The 22,572-nt window shown below is 43.4% G+C and overlaps 2 protein-coding genes across 17 annotated transcripts; both read left to right on the forward strand.

Annotated features, from left to right (window-relative positions):
- Window positions 1–1,260: 1,260 nt before the first annotated feature.
- amer2 (APC membrane recruitment protein 2) lies at window positions 1,261–5,872 on the forward strand. Its single transcript, XM_086021482.1, has one exon. It carries the CDS (start codon window positions 1,397–1,399, stop codon window positions 3,422–3,424), a length of 2,028 nt encoding a protein of 675 aa, XP_085877608.1. The 5' UTR covers window positions 1,261–1,396; the 3' UTR covers window positions 3,425–5,872.
- Window positions 5,873–12,947: 7,075 nt separating this feature from the next.
- LOC147127641 (uncharacterized) lies at window positions 12,948–21,237 on the forward strand. 16 transcript variants are annotated; one of them, XR_015084555.1, is made up of 20 exons: window positions 12,948–13,070; window positions 13,142–13,333; window positions 13,406–14,482; window positions 14,591–14,746; window positions 14,848–14,899; window positions 14,957–15,062; window positions 15,289–15,338; window positions 15,412–15,532; window positions 15,623–16,180; window positions 16,273–16,667; window positions 16,766–17,409; window positions 18,081–18,165; window positions 18,282–18,464; window positions 18,571–18,633; window positions 18,720–18,799; window positions 18,931–18,992; window positions 19,154–20,613; window positions 20,716–20,754; window positions 20,819–20,888; window positions 20,955–21,237. XR_015084555.1 is itself a non-coding variant. In XM_086021576.1 (19 exons), the coding sequence occupies exons 6-9, from the start codon at window positions 15,024–15,026 to the stop codon at window positions 15,656–15,658; spliced, it is 246 nt and encodes an 81-aa protein (XP_085877702.1). In that variant the 5' UTR covers window positions 12,948–13,070; window positions 13,142–13,333; window positions 13,406–14,482; window positions 14,591–14,746; window positions 14,848–14,899; window positions 14,957–15,023; the 3' UTR covers window positions 15,659–16,180; window positions 16,273–16,667; window positions 16,766–17,409; window positions 18,081–18,165; window positions 18,282–18,464; window positions 18,571–18,633; window positions 18,720–18,799; window positions 18,931–18,992; window positions 19,154–20,754; window positions 20,819–20,888; window positions 20,955–21,237. The 16 variants fall into 16 exon arrangements, 2 of the variants coding, with proteins under 2 accessions (XP_085877702.1, XP_085877701.1); XR_015084559.1 differs by having other exon boundaries at window positions 19,154–19,223; window positions 19,286–20,754; XR_015084563.1 differs by having other exon boundaries at window positions 19,154–19,223; window positions 20,404–20,754.
- The last annotated feature ends 1,335 nt before the right edge of the window (window positions 21,238–22,572 follow it).

Here is a 22,572-nt window from a genome sequence, read left to right on the forward strand (position 1 = left end):
GGGATAATTGCCTCGACAACATTATGAACGCACGGTGTTCACACTTTCTTTGGCACCTTTCACCTCAAAGGATGAGACAGCGGGAGACAAAAAAATGACAACAATGTGTTCAGATTAGAAACAAGTTGAAAGAGTCAATAAACTCGCGAATGAACATGAAGATTAAATAACGTAGGACTCTAACGTGTCATTCATTGATTTATTGAACATATAAACACAACATAAAAGACATGAAAAACATTCAAAGAAAAAAGATCAATACATTTCTTAGCTCATTACAGTTTATATGTTCAAAGGGAGTTGGAAGAAGAAGAAAAAATTATCTAGTCTTACCCTTTGCTCTCTATAGATGACGCTAGGGGCGGAGCCAGAACATGGCTAATGGCTGGGGCTGGAAAAATCAGAGTGGGCCCGAATATTTCTCTCACTGAGCAGAATCCTTCTGCCCGAACACATCGTACATTCAAATAAATACATTTTTAAATAAAAATGAATTAAAAAGACACAAATTTAAAAATGATTTAATAATAATGTAAAAAATTTAAAAATGTAAAAGTATAGATTTTTCCATGAATCTCACAGGGTGGGTTGTGCACACCCATGCCCACACATGGCTCCGCCACTGAATTACGCTTTAATGCTACAGCTACTGACAGCATAGCCATCAGCAACAACAACAAATACTCCTGAACATACCATAATACAATACAATACAATACAATTTATATTGCGTATTTCAGCTAGAAGAGTAGAGATGTGTTTATTTTTAAATTTATTTTAATTTATTTATTGTGGTTAATATTATAATACTCACAATGATACAAAACAGTTCTACACCATGCAAGCTACAACCACAGTTATAAAAATATGGTTAAATTCTGATATTTCTGAAAGTGTCCATCAAAATCGAACAGTGTCTTTTTCGGGGAGGTGTGAATTTTCTCATTCGATAGCCGTATCTAATGTTCATTTCTGCAGCGATGACAATCAAACGGATAGAAGGATTTGAAAACTAATGACGATAGTAGTGGGCGGGGGGGGGGGGGGCGACGTCGCAACAATGCACTGGTGACTGTGAAGGTGGAATTGGGGGGGGGACAGACTCTGGCGCCCTGCCAACGTTGACGAAAGCTGCTTAGCCCACCCTGTTGCCATGGATACAGTGAGGAGAAGCATAGAGAGGCAGAGAGAGAGAGAGAGAGAGAGAGAGAGAGAGAGAGAGAGAGAGAGAGAGAGAGAGAAAAGCTGCAGGCAGGCGATAAAGACAGCCAGAGTAGGAGTGAAAGAGCTGTTGGAAGCAACGTGGTGGGAGAGGGAGAGTGGATGTGCGGTCATAGAAAGCCCAAAGGGAGTAGCAAAGTGCTAGCGGGAGACCACAGAGTTGGAAAGCTGCACAATGGAGCTGCAGACGGAGTGTGCGGATCCCACTGGGGCCCCTCCATGTGACCCCCAGGCCGCCGGGAAGATCAACAAAGCTGCTTTCAAGCTCTTCGGAAAGCGACGCGCTGGCTCCGGAATGGCCAGTTTCTTTTCCTTCAGGAACAAAGGGACCACGCTGAGCGGGGCCAACGGGCATTCGGACACTGGCAATTCTGTGAATGGGAATGGTTCGATGTCATCAGTCGAGCTGGTGAGAAGCAATACGCACGATGGACTCACTGGGTCCAACAACGATGCTGATGGACAGAGAGGGGAGGGGCTGTCCGCTCTGGAGACAGGAACTGTGAGGTCTCTCAGTAAATCGCTAAGTTTCTTCTCTCTACTGCGACGTGGGAGTCTTAGGTCAAGTGAAAACAGCGCGGGACTTGTGCGAAGAGGGAGGGGCTTGAAGGGCTTTTTCAGTAGCATCCGCTGGCGACGTAAGGACAAAACAAACGGGGGCGACGGGGAAGAATTGGAACCCCAGAGGGAGAAGGACGTGGATGCTGCGGACGCGGAAAGGGCAAAGGATGTCACCCTCATCCTTGAACCAACACCGCATTATCGGCAGGAGGATCATGGGAAGACAGAGGCAGAGTGTAACCTCCAAGCGGCCGAGGCTCCCACTACCAGTGTTTCCTTGACACCAACACACTGTGCGGCCATGCCAGGCCCATCTGGTGAGCCAGATTCCCCCTCTCCTTACACGCCCAACGACTCCCCTTTGCACCCCGCCGCCAGCAAAGCCAAAGCCTCGGTCTCCAGCCTCACCCCTTCACTCGCCACACCCCCCCCGGAGTGCTGCAGCACTGGCGACCCGCCATCGGAACCCTCGGTGGACCGCCTGTGTTCTCTTCTCTTCAATGACGTCACGTCCCTCAAGAGCTTTGATTCACTCACTGGCTGCGGGGATATCATTGCTGATGCAGATGAGGAGACGGCAGGCAATGGGGGCAGTGGTACTAGTAGCAGCAGCAGTGGCGGCGGGGTAGTCGGGAGTGGAGGGGGATCGGGTGTTGGGAGGCAGCTTGGAGTCACCTGCTCCACAACCCGTGGCTCCCCGTCAAAAGTCCCCCTGACTTCCACGCTGACACAACCCTTGTTCACTGCATCTTCGGGCGCCGCTTCACTTCCTGCTCGCACCCGGGTGCCCCCCAGCCCTCAACCAGCCCAGGTGGGCAGCGGGGTGGTAGCCTATATGGGTGGCGGGGAGGAAATGGCGAGTCCGGATGGAGTGGACGATGCCGACATGCAGGGGCTTTGGCATATGCTCCCTTCGACCGGGGACAACTCCCCTGCTTTGCCCCGGTCACAGCAACCCTCCTGCACCACTTCCACCTACCCCCTTCGGATCCTCAACTCCGCCAGCTGCCACCAATCTTCAACCAATGTATGCCTGGATCGTAAGGCGCTCCAGGTGAAATCTTTGGGCCTCAGTAAGATTCCAGTGGTTGGCGGCGCAGGAAGTCGAGCGGCGAAACCCCTCCTACCTCACGGTCGTCACCCGGCGTCGCCTGGAGACAAAGAGCCACTCAGCGATGAAGGCTACTGGGAAACACCCTCGGCAACACCCACAGCGACACCTGAGGAAAGTGGGCAGCGGCACAAACACAATCTGTCACGTGACAGTTGCTCTGGGGACCGCCTGTATGATCTCTACAATGAGCCAGATGGACCGGAGGGCGACGACGACCAAAACAGTTCTTCCTCCTTGTCAACCGAATACAAACTCAGCCCTCCTTCCTCCTCCTCATCTTCTTCATTCCGGTCCATGAAAGGCAGTGCCAGCCTTCCCCGGGAATCCAAGATCCCAGTCAGCGCCAGACAAACAACACCGCCGCAGTCTGTGAGCCAATCGGCACTCTCGTCTGTCCTGGAGGCAGAATCGTTGCCGCCAAAGACCCAAGCACCCCCTCCGGCTCGCACCAGAATCCCCGTATCCAAGGTGCCAGTGCGTCGCTCCGGAAACAAAGCGGACCCCAAAACCAGAGCCTCGAAAAAGTAGTTCCTCCTTATTCTCATGCCTCACTGCACTTGAGAGGCTGACCCCTCTGGGTTATTTTTTACAGAGCCAAAGGTTTTCCCCAGCCAAGAAAAATGTTGCGCTTTGCAGTAAACGGCCCATGAATCCCTTTTGAATCTTTAAAAGCTCTCCTTCCCAAAAGGCTAGAATTGAATAACGCTGGCTTGTTCGCCTGAGAAAAGTCGCAAGGAGACTCCAAAAAACCTGGATTGTCTTCTAGCACTCACTGGAACTTTGAAGCTTGACCCTTGACAATCCATGAACTCGGAAAAGTTCACTTTTCAATTATCGGCAAGAAGGCCTAACTGCGAAGCTTAAATTCATGAGTGCATACTGCAAAAATAAGCTACTTTTTATAAAACCTTTTATGAAGTTACACATTTAAATCGATTTTCTCTTGACGATCGCTCATCTCATCCACGACGAAAATGACCTTTGAATTGTCCCACTTTAGAACCAAAGTATCATTCGTTGAATAGTTTGAAACAGACTGGAATGTTTTGGATTTGTTTTTTTAAATCACGGATTTGCACCCTGATTAAACTTTTGCATGTGCAACAACACAATATACCGCAGAGAGTTGAACACTCTAAAAACAATTGGGTTAAAAATAACACAATTTTGGGTCAAAAATGGACCGATCCACAAATTGGGTCAATTTGACCCAACCAACTTTTTGAGAGTTGTTTTCTGCAAAATAACCCAGAACGTTGGGTCAAATTGACCCAAGTAGTGGATCGGTACATTTTTGACCCAAAATTGTGTTATTTTTAACCCACCTGTTTTTAGAGTGAAGGCTTTGATGACATCTCTTTTTTACAAGCCATACATGGAGCACAAATTGTCACACTTTGGCACTTTGCATGTAAATAATACTGTTTTGGAGGACATGAGCTTGATTTCTGCATGACCACTTTCCTCAGAACTGAGCACATCATAGGAAGTTCAGACGCACCAATCGTTTTACAAAAGATTTTCTGTGCTTTTTTGGGTGGGGACATGTGACAATATTCAATCGGATGCTTCAATATGGAAATCGTAATGCATTAAAGATGGCATTACTCGAGTCCCTCTTCATTCAGGGCTACGCATACAAAGCACAAGGGTCAGGGAAACACACACACACAACCACACATACACGCCAAAATATGTAACAGCAGCTCCACTGGATGGCTTTTTTGTCTAACAACTCATGCAAAAACAACATATCTGATATCTGTATGTAGTGCTTTTCTTTTCAACTGCTTTTTTCTATCCTTACTCATACTGCACTGATTCAAGCTATGACTGCTCCAGTTTTCTAATCTGATCTAGAGACTGCTATGAATGGTTTAAGAGGAGAATCATTTCTTCCAGAATATGCCTGCCTCGGACTCCCCAAAAAATGCAACATTGAAATTCCATCAGGGTTTCAAATGAAGATTTATGTAACCATTTCTATTATTGGACTGATATGTTTAAAAGCCATTGTGTATTGCTGGAAAAGTAAACACAGTAGAAATGAGGGGCTATTTCAGGTGTGTATGAAAACTGAATGTAGCTGGACATCTTTGTAGATCAAGGACTAGTATATATTTTTGTGTGTGTCTGCAGCATTTTATAGGAGCGAAGCAGACGACTGTACAGTTTTTAATTCCCCCCTGTAATGTGAGCTGATCAGCAAACAATAATGAAGCGCCCCCAAATGTATTTTAATAGTGACACGAAGTGACATGGATCAGGTATTTTCTCAGCCCTCGGTTACAGGGAGGGACTTTTATATGCAAAGCCATTTTGGACTGTGCACATTTTCTCTGCCCGGAACCACAAGGTGGTCTTTCCCGCTCATGATAACCTTTCCATCACACTTGTGATTATCGATCCATGAGAGAGCTTTTGGATTCATATATCATTTACTTCCCTGCTGGTAAAAAGTAACCTGATCCCAAGTCCACAGGAAGAGCATTTGAGCCCTGACTGGGTAAAAAAGTTTTAGTATGCAAGCATTTTCCTTCTCGTCTGTGTGACTGTTTGTTAGGAACGGGCGGTGACAGTTGCAAGTAGCCTGGTGATTTTTTTTTTTATATTTAAACTTAGGTTAAACTACATTATTTATACTCAAAGGAGGCAAAGAATTCAATTTGCCTCCATAAACGTCACTGTAACTTTACAGTGAGTATCTTTTTGTTCTGTTCAAATGTTAATCACCCGATACACTGTTTTCACAATGATATATATGAAATATGTTAAAACAACTCACTTCCATGGCTTGATCTGTTTTTCTGTCCTCTTTTATTACAATTTTGCCCCATTGTGCGAAAGCACAATGATCATCTGCTGCAATGAAAAGCACATTAAGCTTCTCCTCTTTTTTTTTCTTTCCCATCTGTCAGGCAGCGATATGAAATCGTTCCATTTTCCATATTTAACGAATAAATGTGTTTGTCCTAATGCATGGCTCCCTTTGTGGAAAATGATTGTTACTGTCAGGGTGTCATTGTTTACTGTAGTCGCAAAAATCCCTGTGGCGTTTGTTCACGGTTCCCCCGGTGACGTCATGGCATCACACTGCCAACATTATTCACAATACTTTTGATTGATCACTCCAATGAAGGTCTAACCAGCTGATTCTTGTGTACCCTGCACGTGACTCATGAATATTAATCATATGGTGGGTACTATTGTTAAAAAGTCCTTTTGTTGTTGTGATGTAGGTACAGCAGGAGGAAGAATTGGTGCAGTGCAAATCCCTTTTGTAATGGTGCAGCAATCCCTCACTCTCTGCCTCCATCCCTCCCTCACTTCCTCTCTGTATCGGCACACTGAGGTTTATGTAAAAAGCTTACGTAAGACCACACTCACTTGTAGAAGGCCCGTCAGGTCAAAACTAGAGTGACGCTGACAGAGAGGATGATGCGTGCGGCGTGCTCGCACATCAGCCTCATCTCGTTGTTCCAGGATTGAGGTCACGGCCGTTGTGGGTTGTGTTGGTCAAAAGTGGCAAATGTGAGATACCGTCATAAAAACAACAAATAGGGACATAGAGAATGCAATAAAGGCAAGGCAAGTTTATTTGTATAGCACACTTCATGCACAAAAAAAAAACCTCAAAGTGCTTTGCATAAAGCATTAAAAGCATCACAGAAAGAGAAATAAAACATTATTTAGACATTGTAAAAATCAAAATACAATCATATACAATAATTATGTTAAAAGGGAAATCAACCCAAACATGTTTTTTTCAAGAATGTGTTCTATGCAGGCCCATTAGTTGAAACAAGGCATTCTGATAAATATGGAATATGAGTTAAAGTGGAAGTCAACGCAAAATTTTTTTTTCAAGAATATGTTCTATGCAAGCCCACTAGTTGAAACAGGGCATTCTGATAAATATTGCGTTTGTGGAATAAGTGTTAATCCACTCGTTTTTAGCCATCTCTGGGGGCGGCCATTTTGTATTCTGTCGACTGAAAATGACATCACAACTGCTCACAACGACCAATCACGGCTCAGATTCAGAAAATAGGTCAGCCGCGATTGGTCGTTGTGAGCAGTTGTGATGTCATTTTCAGTCGACAGAAGACAAAATGGATGAAGAGATGGCTAAAAACGAGTGCATTTTGCTGCTTAATTTATATTCCACGAATGCAAAATTAATCAGAATGCCGTGTTTCAACTAGCGGGCCTGCTGGGAACATATTCTTGAAAAAAAATATGTTTGGGTTGACTTCTTAAAGCAGCAAGAGCCACCTGTTTTTAGCCATCTCAGGGGGCGGCCATTTTGTCGCTTCTGTCTACTAAAAATGACATCACAACTGCTTAGGGCTCAGGTAGCGACCAATCACGGCTGACCTGTTTAGTGAAACTGGGCCGTAATTACCTGAGCCCTGAGCAGTTGTGATGTCATTTTCAGTCGGCAGAAGTGACAAAATAGCCACCCCCTGAGATGGTTAAAAACGGGCGGATTTTGTTGCATAACTCATATTCCACAAACGCAATATTCATCAGAATGCTGTGTTTCAACAAGTGGGCCTGCATAGAACATGTTCTTTGGGTTGAGTTCCCCTTTAAATAGATGTGTTAAAAGATACCGTGCAGATTACATGCATATAGGAGCACAAAAAAAGAACGTTTTTAATCTGTCTTTAAAAGTGTCTACATTTCATGAAAGTTTAATCGCCACTGGCGATATGTTCCTAACCCTAATCCTTTTTGCAGCATAACATCTAAATGCAGCCTCACCGTGTTTAGTCTGGTATACCGGATCTGAGTTTATATTCTCTGAACATATCACAGATGTATTCAGAGCCTAAGCCGTTTTAGCCTTTAGAAACGATCAGTAGGGTTTTAAAATCTATTCTGTAACTGACTGGAAGCCAATGAAGAGACTTTAAAACTGATGTGATGTGTTAATCTGTATTATACTATTTATGATGCTCCATATAAAGGCTGGACTGACATTTAAAACAATATCTCAGTATTTGTTGGGTTACCTTCCCCACGAGCCACTACTAAGTGTCTGTGTGTGTTCAATTCAAAAACTCTAGGCCAAATCTTGCATGGCAGTTCCCGCACATCGGTTGCCATAGTAACTGCAGTAGGTCAACCAATGAAAAGAGGAGGCTGGGCAGGAAGAGGGCTCCAAGACGCTTTTTCAGCATTGTTGTGGCAGCTGTCATGCTGTGTGACAGTTGTTATTGGAGAGGCTCTCGGGTGTCATTTTGTCACACACCCAACTGTCAATAATTCATTGATAGATTTGCTTGTGACTTGGTGAAGCACCAACATCACTGCCTGTGGCTTTAGAGAATGGTGATGCTTAGTGAAACCCAAAGTCATCAGCAAATTTGCATATATATAAGGAAAATGTGGATGTTTTACAATTTTCACAGACTGAGTACCTAACTCAAAGTCCAACTATCTGTCTTTTACATGCTTAATCCATTGTATTGAATCATGCAGAATTTTTAATTTCCTTCATTGGCCGACCTTGGGCTGAGCAATACAATTGGGAGGCAGAGATGATTGCAGAGGAAGACCCGGAGAGGTGTCAGGACAGTCCCCCAAAATCTTGTTCATAAGTGCTCAAGGTCAAGTCATTGCCTCATCTGGAGTTTCTTGTGGGGTTATTTTGAGCTATTGTTACTAATATTTTATGTAAATTCGTAATCGTTTTTTGTCTCTATGTCATTTTTTAATTTGAATTTAAAAAGTCTCAATAGGTAATGGGTCCGTTGTTTTTTTCCCATTCTTTATTATATAAAAAAAAGACCATATTTACAGGTATCTTAAAAAAAAAAAACTGTTTTTCACCTCAACTGTTCATAGGACAATAATCCGTCCTTATCAACCAACTGGTGAATATCGACAAGACCGTGGTCAGCCCATTTCAAGAAGCCCACATCTAAACTAATTGGAGTGATGGATTCCAATTGCCCAATTCTGGATAGTGCCGAGAGATGAGTTAGTAACTTAAAGGCAACTCTGACACACTTCCAAATGTCAAGTGTGGTTTTAGTCCACCTTGCTCAGCCCTAACTGGAGTATTAATAACTGGTAATGCTTGCAGTGGTTCAGAACACATTGATGCCCAACCACCTTGTAAAAATAGAATTTCAAATGAGGTAAATTAAGTTCACCTTCTTCCTTAACTCTTTCAAGTGTTTTATATTCAATTTGAGGGCGCTTCCCCTGCCATATACATTTTGAAATAATTTTGTGGATTTCTACAAATTTTGAGCAAGGAATTCCAATGCTCAATAGTTTGAATAGATATTGGCAGGACATTCATACGGATAGATTCACTGCGTTCAAGGAGTGAAAGAAGCAGTGAAGCCCAACAAAAATGGAGTATAAATATATAGCCTATCATGAAGACAATTTGAAACGTCCCTATGTTTTGTAAAATGGCGTTCTCTAGTGGTACGGGTATAAAAATGCATGTTTTGTGCAAGATTTTCTTGCAAAGTACAGGCGATAGGAACTCGCCATCATTTTACTTATCTCCATTTTGCAGACTTGCTTTCTGAACACAAGACTAAAGAAGAAACTGTATGTACTTGAATACCTTACATAATTTGTTGCAGTGCAATGAAGCGATACAAGCCTGTCTGTGAACAAATGAAAACAAATGGACCCTTAAGTAGGCCAAACAGAACACACCCAAGCCCTCAAGAAATTTTAACTAAAAGGAAGAAGTGACTGACTGTGTAAATAAAACTTGAATGAAAACTAACTAATGAAAATCAGAAATAGCTTTTGAATTATGGTTGAACAGCTTTATTTTAAAGATGATAGTCATAAACTCATGAAACAGGCCTGGACAAAAATGGTGGTACTCTGAGAAAAGATTGAAAATAATGTTCAACCAATGTGTCGTCGAATTAGCATCACAGATGTCTTCCAACTTGTATTGTAAGAAGTCAGTTGGCCAACATTTTCGGGCATACATACTCCACTACAACCATGAAGACAAAACCAACATTCTCGCCTGGTTGATGAATGATCCAACTGTGATAACGTACACGTATAAAGAAATAAACACATTTATATAAATTAGTATGTATGTATGTGTGTACTGTATGTTTTGTGTGCAAAAAGCTTGGTGGCAACAATGATGTACTTTTGTTGTTGTTGTTGTTACCCATTCTGCAATACATTATCTTGAGGCTTGTACTTCATTATTAAACTTCATATCCGTCGTGCACTTTAAATGCATGTTCCCCATTAAGGGAATGGTGAGGTAAGATCTTTTTTTTTTTTTAATGTTTGTACACATGAGTAAGCTGAAGTCTTAGGTGTCTCACTTTGCTCTAAGAAGCAATGCTATGCTGTGGATGGAGAATGTGAGATGGACCACCTTCTCACATCAGGATTTCCTCAATTGTTTGTTTCATTTAAAATATAATAAAAACAGCTCCCAGCAATAGATCCACTAACATCAATGGAGATCCAAACATTACATGATTTTTTTTTTTTTAATTTTTGGATTCATTATTAATATACCATGGACACAAAATGCTCATGTGTGACCATAACATAGTCACATATAATGGTTGCACAAAATACTAATTTGTACTGATCTTTAATGTGTTTATTTGACACAACTCGGGAAACAAAATACTACCGCAAAATACTGTCAAGCTTGTTTTGTCTTGACATGAAGACGTTCTCCTTCACCTTGTCTTTGTGTCGTGGAACGTGGATCGCCTGTCATCTGTTTTTTTGTTTTTGTTTTGTTTTTTTCGTTTTTCAATTCTGTAGCAAAATTCGAACAAGATTTGTTGTCAGTTTTGTTTCGTTTTGGTTTTTGGAACGAATATTGACCAAACAAGTTTTTAAATGTATTTTTTAATAACCGTTTTGTTAAAAACAAAAAAAAAGAAAAATGAACAAATGATACACGGATTATTGGAGACAGAGACACTACCACCTAGCGGATTGAAGAGGGATGGCCCTTAAAACACATGTGAATGTTGACAACTTCTGTGTGCGGTACAGATGACACCAGAGTGTATTTTTAGTCGGGTGCCATCCGATTCCCACAGGGGGGAAAAAATCTCAGTCCCAGACCACAGTATAAAGAAAAAAATAAATAAAAAATCCTGTCCCATCTCATCCCGGTGAAAGCGACTTCTATCCCGCCCCGCTCCGTTCAGCATGACTCCCACTCCCGTACCATTCCCTATTTTAGAGGTCGCATACATTAAATAATGAATAAATAAAGTTGCATTTTCCTCCTTTATTGAATAGTTTTTCGCCTTGAGTCTTGCCCCTGATTGGCGGCTCAAGAGTCCCAAGGACTCAGCTCTGTGAAACAACTCGAGGCCACATTCCACTCCACAAGCTTGTGTGCACATGCGTGCACGGATAAAAACGTGCATAACAATTGTATGAGAATGCCTGTTAGTGTGTGCGTGTGAGTGTGTGCGTGAGTTGCACAGGACACAGAGTTTTCTTTCTTCCTTCCTTGACTATTCATTATGTTATATGACTGCTAATGTGTAAAGATATTTAGATGATTGAGTATGATGACCATAAACGTGTAATGCCATTACAAAAATGTGTAACACAATTACTATCTGATCCATGTATCACTAATATACTGATGATTATCCATATACAATAATCACTTGACTAACATCTGGCTAACATATTGGCTAATATCAACTCATCCATGACCTCCAATACATATATACATACGTGCTTACTTATTTACAAAAATGTGTTTATTTCTTTATTTGGGTAGTGGAACATATGTGTACTTTATCACTGTTGGATACTTAATCCTCCTATTCGCAGAGTACCACCATTTTTGTCCAGGCCTATTTCATCAGTTTATGATTATCATTTCTAAAATAAAGCTTTTCAACCATAATTCAAAAGCTATTTCTGATTTTCATTGGTTAGTTTTCATTAACGTTTTATTTGTTGTTATTACTTTGTTTTCTTATATTATTAGTATTATTTCTTTGACAGAGGATACCAACATTTTTTTTCCAGGTAAAAATACAGTTCACGATTTCGTCTTCAGGCGCTACGCTGTCGTCAAAACAGTAACTCACCTGGGCCACAAGAGGGCGCGCAGAGTTAGCGCGTGCAATGAGTCTCCACAATAACCATCTCGCCCTGACTTCAAATAGTTTTTTTTATTTATTGTATTGTTTGTAAAGCGCTTTGTTGCAGCTCTATGAAATGCACTATATAAATAAAATTGTATTGTAATAAAAGGCCGTAATGCACAAGTGTTAATCAATAAATTAACATAAAACACTATACACAAGGTCCACTGATAGTGTAGTGGTACACACGCCTGAGTTGTGTGCGGGCAGCGTGGGATCGATTCCCGCTCAGTGACAGTGTCTATGTGTGCGCTGCGACTGGCTGGCAACCAGTTCGGGGTGTAGTCTGCCTTCGCCCATTGACGGCTGGGATAGGCTCCAGCAACTCCCCGCGACCCTGTATAGGATAAGCGGTTTGGAATATGACATGACATGACACTATACACAATTGACCGGAAAAGAGCCGAAAATTTCAGGTCTGATCAAAAGCCAGCGAATAGAAGTGTGTCCGCCTGGGCGTACATTTTGGCCACTTAGGCTCCACTACCAACATAAATAAACAAATACATTATAATAAATAAATAAGTATGTATATATGTATGCTCGCATGCACGCACGCACGCACGCACGCATGTACATATTTTCGTTTAAGAATTAAAAATTGAAAATCAAAAATGTTTTTGACTTTATAATATCCAATGACCAAAAGAGACACGCACCCGGTTTTATTTAATTATTTTATTTCTACAACAGAACATCGAATATAGCACGGGACACAAATGGAAAAACGGCTCGTCTATTTATTTTTGGATTCCCGGAAGTTGTCCCGACGGCATTTCTCGTACTGACCGGAAGCAACGATTTGCATTCCACAGTGAGCCAAGCAGTCATCATGACACGTCACCAGGTGGCGCTAGTGTGCAAAGTGCCGATCAACAAACAGACGAAGAAAGCTGGCTTCCATTGGTGCACGTGACGTGAGGCCTGCTGGTGATTTGGAACAGGTGCGCAGAACGGCATTCGTCGAGTGCAGCGCACAGGTGCGGCAAGATGGCGATCGACCGACCGCCCGCTTGGCGTTTTCTCGGGTAAGTGAGCACACGAGGAAATGTTTGTCTTTTTTTGGCCGTTTCTCACAATGTCATTTTGTTTGTTGCAGGATTTGCATACTTGAGGGACGCAACTTCGTTTAAACAAGCAGAAACAAAAGATTTGCTTAATTGGTGCACGTGACGTGAGGCCTGCTGGTGATTTGGAACAGGTGTGCAGAAGGGGAATCGTCGAGTGCAGTGCAGTGCAGCGCACAGGTGTGGCAAGATGGCGACCGACCGCCCACTTGGCGTTTTCTCGGGTAAGTGAGCACACGAGGAAATGTTTGTCTTTTTTTTGGCCGTTTCTCACAATGCCATTTTGTTTGTTGCAGGATTTGCACACTTGAGGGACGCAACTTCGTTTGAACAAGCAGAAACAAAAGATTGGCTTGGATTGGTGCATGTGACGTGAGGCCTGCTGGTGATTTGGAACAGGTGTGCAGAAGGGGAATCGTCGAGTGCAGTGCAGTGCAGCGCACAGGTGCGGCAAGATGACGACCGACCTCTTGGCGTTTTCTCAGGTAAGTGAGCACACGAGCAAATGTCTGTCGTTTTTTGGCAGTTTGGCCAATAACATTTTGTTTGTTGAAGGAATTGCACACTTGACGCACGCAACAGCGTTTGAGGTTTGAGCACAGCAATCTCAGTTCACTTCCCTTTGCTTGATTTAGCACATTGTGCTCTTTGTTTGTTTTGCTATGATTTCAAATTATTTTGGTTTGTTTTAATGCTGGCCAGCTTTTTTTTTTTTTCTTTTATTGTTTTCAATGACAATGCCTTCGTACTCGGCAATTGAACAGTAATGGTTCTTGTTTAACTCATTGTTTGGGGGTTTTATTTAATATAGTGCATTATATTTCAGGTGGTATGAATGTTTTGCAAACTTGTGATTGTGGTTTTGAGTACCCTTTCACGCCAAATGTCACGAATTTTCATTTAAACCCTTTCCGCTCCAAATGATCGAAAATCCCGACTGTATTCTTCCGCTGCCGGTTAAAAAACCCCAAAAAGAAACCTTTTGCAAGCATTCATTTCTCCGGTTTCCTGTCGGAGGGGACACTTCATCTGATTTCGACGGCCATGCTGTAATTTTGGACTGCAAACCTGAGGTAAATTGTGCTAAAATGAAAACATGAATGGTCTTAATGTGTACCTGTGCCGATGACAAGTATCCTTCAATACATTTCACGGATTCGGTTAAATGCTAGTTCACTGTCGTCAACCACAATGTATTTTCGGTAGCAAACACTCATGTATTTCCTTTAGAAACTGTCGCTCTAGCTAGTATCTGTAATTATTACAACATTTGCATGTGCAGTTTTAAACGTAATTTCTGTTGATTGTTTGCAGAACTAAATATGAAGGCAGGGCTCCTTCAATACAAAGCAAGCAGGTGGACCTCAGACCAGGTGAAAATAATTGTGTATAAAGTTTCATCTTGTTTGACATTTATGGATGGAACTGTGAACAAGTTGATTCCATCTTGTCTAAACTGATTTTTTTTTTTTTTGTCGTAGTCCAATTGGAAGAGGACAGGCTGTCCAAATGTGCAAACTTCATCGATGCCTCAACAGAAACTGTTTTGTGAGCTGAAGTGACATGTTCATTGTCTACAATGAAAGGGTGCTCCAACTGAGTGGGAGCAAAATCTTTTTTTTTTTCTTCAAACAAATGTAAGCGACAAGGAGCTAATGTGCAGTGTGGTGGTTTTGGGTGCACTCATAGTGATCAACACTAAAACTTCTTTGACACCAGCACCCCCCTTGTGTTTCAGGGTTGTGATGGAGCACGATAGTCCGGATCGCACCCCGTACCGCCGGACAAGGGTTAGTGTTACACATGCTCACAATCAAGTGAGCGACAAACAATTGCACGTTTTGCAGGGTGGACGGGCGAGGCAAACAGCAAAGTAGACACTCCAGTCCAATTAGTGACACCTCACTTGACCCGATGCTTTTGCTGTGTGGATTTTGCACCTGGCAACCTGAGGTGAGGTGAACCGCTTCCCCGGGGGCGTCGCCGTTTAGGATTCTGCGTTGATTGACAGCGCATGGCTGTCGAATAAGTTGCTTTAATTGATTGTAATCTACTATTGGCAAGTTTTGTATTTCCTTGATCTTTTTTGTAGTTTACTGTGAACATGCAAGTTGAGTTTGCTCTCAAACCTGTAATTGTTGTACTGTGCCCTGTGTTTTCTTGTGGGTTGTGTTGCAAGGTGGCGTTGGAGTGGCACGAGCGAGAGGCACCAAGATCCACCAGACGAGGGTGAGAAAACCAATAAAGACACAAATGACATGCGTGAAATATGAAATATATGAAATATATATTTCAATTGCAGTGTGAAGAAGCTGCTTGGGACGGGATACACCAAAGACGAGATCAGTGTGAAGACCAGAAATGCACAAAAGCAGGTTTGTAGGGTCGAAGAGGAGCCTGATGAATGGAAGAGCTGGGCAGAGGTAAAAAAAAAAAAAAAAAAAGCACATGGCAATTTGATAAGCAAGGGGCACAACTACAATGTTTTCATTTTTTTGTTTTTTGGGTTGCAGGGCCCGGATGAAGAAGAGGAGCAGTTCCACAAATGAAGCGTCAAGCGGCACACATGAGTATGATCTGTCCAAGGGTCGCCTGTAAATGTAGAACAGGAAGGGGCAGAGTAGTGAGCTTTGTGGTTTGCCTTGGTTGCGCGTAGGTTGGGAGCGTTGTTGCCGGTTGATCGATATTAGAAAGGTCTGATGGACAATGTTTTCGAGTCGATGGTTGGACACGTGTCTGTAAGGTTGAGTGCTCTTTGGCAAGGAATCTTGGAGTTGGTCAGCTGGTTGTTTGGCTTGTCTGGATCCAGAGCAGCTTTTTGTTGTTTGAGGAGGTCGATTGGAAAGCTGGCATGTACAGTGTAGGCAGGCTTTGTACAAGTTTGAAAAATGTGACGTGCATCACTAAAGATGAAAGTGTCTTTCAGGGTTGGGGAGGTGAGCGGAAACGAGAGGCACTGGACCCAGGGTAAGGAGTACCTCGACGATTGAAGTGACCGTATATAACCAATATTTGTTTTCTTCCTTTTTGCGGTTTTGGCTGGCGGACGAGTCGGATGGTTCAAAGGTCAGGTAAGGAAAGCCGACAAATGCCTTTCAATCAGACAAGTGTCGGGCTTAGCAATGTGGCCCAAACATGCCCGTTTTTGTTTTTGGCCCAACAGCAGCGCATCGTACTCGCCGTCCGACTGTCCAGCTGAGTCGCGGCTAAGCCCCAGTTGCCACCTACGATTGCTGGAGCGACTTCGTCTGCGCCGCCCTCGACCGTCTCGACATCGGCCGTCAGCCGACTTGAACCTTCAGCAGAGCTTCGGCTGTGCGAGTCATGTCTGTTTGTTTTGCTTCATATTTTTCCCTTTCAGTCAGTTTTCCCCCAACACCCCCGTTGATGACTTGCAGGGCAGTAGTGGAGTGGGACGGCCCGACAGGCAGCAAGAATGGCCAGACGAGGGAAATCATGCGCGCACAATGAAGTGAGCAGCACGCAACTAACTAGCAGGTTCTGCATTTTGCAGGCTGGGCGACGAGCCGGATGGGACAAAAGGACGCCCGAGTGAGGGTAACAGGCTAAGTCGACGCTCCAATCAAATAAGCAAGTGACATACAACTAGGCTAATATGTTTCATTTCTGACGCTTTTGCTGTGTGGATTCTGCAGCCGTAATCGGGACAAAATCTGAGGTGGACCACTTCCCCGAGAGGCGTTGCTCTGGACTCTTCTGCGTTGGCAGACCCATTCCCCCGAACACCCACCCAGCGAGCGAGCCATGTCCTGAGGAAAAACGGCTTCCCTGAAGGAGTCTGCCTGTCGTGTTGAATTCTTGTGAAATGCTGTTTGAGTTGACATTGCGTGAACTGTTGCCGCCTGCTCAGCCGTCTGTGCTCACTTCACGAGGTGGTGGTGTCACGAACCTTGGTCCACTGTGGGTTTGCTTGAAGGGCTCCACGAATGCACTTGACTTGCCGTTGCAGGATGGAGGAGGAGCCGCTCGGGACGGAGCCCACCGCGTCCGACCGCGGCAGCGTAAAAGTGCAAATGTGTGGCAATATCATGGCAATGAGCAAAAGTGTCATGTTGTGCGTTGGTGCTTCTTTTGCAGGCCGGAAGAGGAGCCGGACGGAAGGAAAGGTCCGGCCGGCAAAGGCAACAACACACTTGGCAACCAAAAACAAGTGGCACAACTACAATTTTGCTGTTGCAGAGCTCAGACGGAGCGATTGCACACCTAAAATCAAGAATTAAGCGGCACGGCTGGTTGCCTGTGTATAATTTGTCTGCGAGAGCATCTCCATGGGGAACAGGTGGGTTTTTTTATGCTTTTGGTGTGTATTGTATTTTGTGAATTTGGGCTGAACGATGATGGAAAATCTAATTGCGATATCCCTTCCGCCCCACAAAATTGTGTTTTTTTGTTTTTTTCGTGCCGGATGCCGTCAACAGGATATGATTAAAAAATATATATTGTCATTGTTAAATGGCATTTAAGGTTTCAATTAGTGTGAATAAAATGTCTTCCCTCACTCTTGGTTCTATTGGATTAAGTTCCCTTTTTTTTTTTGTCACCCTGTATTTACTAGACTGTCAATCAGTAAGGCACCAACTAAAATGCAGATAGACAAACCGAGCTTTCCACTATCAAACACGGACTGCACTTAATCACTCAATGATATGAATGTGTAAATCAATGCAACGTGTGCAAAGGTGAAAGCTTATTGATCTCCAAGTCGGAAATGTCGCATAATGCGTTTCATCCGTTGACATCTGGACTAGCATGTTTTCGGTGCTCTTTGTGGCCATTCACGAAACATACGGCATCCTGCTCTGAAAGCCCTCCGCTTTCTCCACACCGCGCCGACCCATTAAATGGCATTCTGTGCGATTACGAAGTTGTGGATTGTCAAATTGCGATTTAAGTGCAGGTGCAATTCATCGTTCAGCCCTACTTGAGAGGTCTTGTTTGTCTGCGTTGTAGGGCTAATTCGTCAAGTGACCGGCACAAAACAAATCTCTTTTTTGTTTTGCGCGGTGGATGACTCGGACACAAGGCCAGTGAGCAAGTATGTACACCCCCAAAATTGGGAATTGTGGCTCAAAAGTCATGGGTCCCACCTGTCCTGCTCGTCCAACCTCATTCCCCTCTGTGTTCGCTTCCTGCACGTTGTGGGATGGGCAGAGAGGCAGGCAGCATCCGGCAGACGAGGGGAAGCCGCAAAGGAGACGTTGCAATCAAAGATGCAACTGACGCTCCCCGTTTGGTTCTGATGCTTTTGCCGTGTGGGTTCGGCAGCGAGTGTCTGGGACAAGAGCCGAGCTGAAGCGTTTCCACTCAGGAAATAAAGTCTCGTTTTGTATTGAGGTAACACCGTAGAATACCATATTGTGTGAAATGCTGCCCACTTGGCAGCCTGGCCGTCCTGGAAGGGGATTGGTCCCTCACTACAAATGCGCTTGACTTGTTGAAGGGTGGAGAAGGAGCCAGATGGGTCAAAAGTCAGCTCGATGTGTCCGCCTCGCATCGGCCAGTGGTGAGCCTGCAGTCGACGCGAACCTCCATAAGATTTTTGGCCATGATTTGTCATATGATTCATATTTTTCCCCCCTTCTGCTTAAGACTGTTATTCAGCAGCAGTGGAGTGGGATGGTGCAAAAGACCACCAGTTGGGAGTACTCACCACCCAAGCAGCCCATCAGGTGACAAATGCACACCTGATTGTACTGACTATTTTGCAGGATGAACAATGAGCCGGATGGGGCGAACCCGCAATGAAATGAGCTTGTGACGTCCAACTACAGTATATCCTCTGTCTCTGTTACTGTTGCAGCAGCAGTGTGCAGAAGCCGCAAGGTACTAGAGTTACCTGGGAGAACCACAACACGGTCAGAAGTATGTGTCAAAATCAAAGTGACTGTTCCAAAAGTAAAACTGTTCCTTTATGTGCTTGTTTAGCAACGGTGGAAGCGGAGCCGGATGCAAGGCTGGACCAACTAAATGCATGGCAAATATAGAAGTGGCACACAATGACCCCCGCCCCCCTCTCTTCGCAGGGCTCAGAAGGCCATCGGTGTGATGAAAAATAGGAACGAAGGCTTCAAGATGAACAGCTCAGCTCTTGAGGTGAGTATCAAAATTGTACACGTTAACATGGATGTCAAGGCCTGTTACGTTCTTCTTGGTAGAGTTCCCCCACGAGAGGTGCAGACGCTACGGCGCAAAGCGGCAACAATAGGGAGAGTATTTTTTTTTTTTTCTTCTTTCACTTGGTGTGTGTGTCTCCTCTCTGTCACTAACTCACTGGGTGTGCACTGACTAACACTAACAGCGTTTTGTACTGAGCTGTGTCTCAAGGCAATAATTATTTGTTGGAGTAACTTGTTCTCTAAAATATTGTTTTGACAAGTCTGCATTTTCTTTTGTCTGAAGTGACATGAAAAGCTTCCTTTTTGTATGTTCTAAAACTGCTTTTGTACTTGAATTAAAACTGTGAATTGGATAAACCCCTTGGGATGAGCCATCTCATTTTAGAGGGCTCTAACAATGTCGTGTCAATTGATCTTTTTGTGTGTCTGTCAATTTTATCAATGCAGTCTGGTTTTGGCTCAGTCAGGTGACTGAGTTTCGACTGACCCTCAACGCTGTTTCCCAATTGCGCCCAAGTCAGTAAATGAGTTTGGAGCAATGAAATGTAAAATCTGGGATGGTAATTATTGCATGTTTCGTTGAACTTTGTGACACCTCCTTTGTTAGCTTTCGTTACATATGCGACATGTTGATATACCAGCATTTCATAGCACTGCTAACGTTACAAAGTGACACGGTCAGACCCGAATCTTCTTTGGTAGTTAGCAGTCACTGAATAAGTTTGGAATGCTCACATAAATTAGCATCAACTCTTTGCGTAAAATCAATTCATAGAAAACACGTTGCCAAGCAACTGCCCCCCAATCTTTTCACCCCAACCACAGGTCCTCAACCCCCAGTGTATAGAAGAAAAAAAAAAACGACTGTGTAAAGTAAGGCGTTTGAGTAAATCATGTGGTAAGGTGTTTTTGGGAGGTGGAAAAAAGAAAAGAAAAATGACCATGTACGAATGAAGTGACCTGCACACAACTATTGGGGTTTGTTTTTGCATGGTGGAGAAGGAGCCAGATGGGTCAAAAGTCAGTCGGATGTGTCCGCCTCGCATCGTCCCAATCGGCCATCGGAGAGCCTTCAAGTCGACATGAAATTTTATAACATTTTTGGCCATGATTAGTTGTTTTTAAATATGATTCATATTTTCCCCCATCTGCTTTAGACTGTTACTCAGCAGCAGTGGAGTGGGATGGTGCAAAGGACCACCAGTTGGGCGTACTCACCACCCAAGCAGCCAATCAGGTGACAAACGCACACCTGCTCGTACTGTTTTGCAGGATGAACAATGAGCCGGATGGGGCTAACCCGCAATGAAATGAGCTTGTGACGTCCAACTACAGTATATCCTCTGTCTCTGTGCAGAAGCCGCTAGGTATGAGAGTTACCTGGGAGAACCACAACAGGGTCAGAAGTATGTGTCAAAATTAAAGTGACTGTTCCAAAAGTAAAACTGTTCGTTTATGTGCTTGTTTAGCAACGGTGGAAGCGGAGCCGGATGCAAGGCTAGACCAAGGTAACAAAACGCATGGCAAATATAGAAGTGGCACACAATGACCCCCGCCCCCCTCTCTTTGCAGGGCTCAGAAGGCCATCGGTGTGATGAAAAAGAGGAACGAAGGCTTCAAGATGAACAGCTCGGCTCTTGAGGTGAGTATCAAAGTCGTACACGTTAACATGGATGTCAAGGCCTGTGACGTTTTTTCTTCTTGGTAGAGTATCCCCACGAGAGGTGCAGATGCTACGGTTCAAAGCAGCAACAATAGGGAGGGTATTTTTTTTTCCTTCTTCCACTTGGTGCGTGTGTGTTTGTCTCCTCTCTGTCACTAACTCACTGGGTGTGCACTGACTAACACTAACAGCGTTTTGTACTGAGCTGTGTGTCAAGGCAACAATGATTTGTTGGAGTAACTTGTTCTCTGAAATATTGTTTTGACATGTTTGTATTTTCTTTTGTCTGAAGCGAAATGTAAAGCTTCCTCTTTGGATGTTCTAAAAGTGTTTTTGTACGTGAATTAAAATTATGAATTGGATAAACCCCTTGGGATGAGCATCTCATTTTAGAGGGCTCTAACTATGTCGTGTCAATTGATCTTTTTGTGTGTCTGTCATCCTTTTATCAATGCAGTCTGGTTTTGGCTCAGTCGGGTGACTGCGTTTCAACTGACTGTCAACCCTGTTTGCCAATTGAGCTAAAGTCAGTAAATGAGTTTGGAGCGATGAAATGTAAAATCTGGGATGGTAATTATTGCATGATTCGTTGAAGGTTGTGACACCACCTTTGTTAGCTCTCGTTAAGTATGTGACATGTTTATATACCAGACCTGAATCTTCTTTGCTAGTTGGCAGTCACTGAATATGTTTGAAATGCTCAAAATAGCATCAACTGTTAGTGTAAAAGCAAATTTATAGAAAACACTTTGCCAAGCAACTGCCTCCCAATCTTTTCACCCCAACCACAGGTCCACAACCCCATTGTATATAGAGTGTATAGAAGGGAAAAAAAAACAACCATGTAAAGTAAAACGTTTGGGGTGAGGGGAGAGATCATGTATAGTAAGGTGTTTTTTGGGAGAAAAAAGACCATTTTTTATAGTAAAGTGTTTTTTTTTTGCGAAAAATATGACCATGTACAGTATGGTGGGGTTTTTTTGTGAAAAAAGACAACCATGTAAGGGTATAGTAAGGTGTTTGTTTTTTGTGGAAAAAAAGAGGTAAGGGTATAGTAAGACTTTTTTTTTGCAAAATTGAGGCAAGGGTTTAGCAAGATTTTTTTTGAAAACGAGGCAAGGTTATGTAAGGCGTTTTTTGGGGGGGCAAAAAATGAGGCTGGGGTATAGTAAGGTGGGTTTTTTTTCAAAAAGACGACCATGTATACACCCATATAATGAGTGTATACACAAATGCATCAGACATACATCTGTGGTTCGGTTGACTTGCATACAATGCCTATGTGAGGCTTGAACCCACAACCTCTGATTCACAATCCATGTCACTCTCCTCTGAGCCGGCTGGGACCTTAAGATGTTGTGTCTCCTCGTCCATATATCTTCAAAAATCTCCCTTCCAGACTAAGAAGAGTACCAAAGGATTTTCTGCTCCAGTCCTGCAGTGGTTGAAGGAAGAGTGTGGCAGAATGTGGATCCTGATGACTTTGAAAAATATGACCATACATTGGTGTATATGCAAAGAGCTTAAGAGTTAGAACGAATTCATATACTATAGAACCTTAATCCTGTTAACATTACGAATACATACTGCACAGTGGAGAGAATGACACTGTTAGGGTGAGTTGTGTACATTGCACAGTTATTTGGTTAGGATTAGTTGCATA

The sequence above is a fragment of the Filicampus tigris genome, chromosome 21 (genome assembly GCF_054856515.1).
Source record: "Filicampus tigris isolate MCC_2025a chromosome 21, RoL_Ftig_1.0, whole genome shotgun sequence".
In the NCBI taxonomy this organism is placed as follows: domain Eukaryota; kingdom Metazoa; phylum Chordata; class Actinopteri; order Syngnathiformes; family Syngnathidae; genus Filicampus; species Filicampus tigris.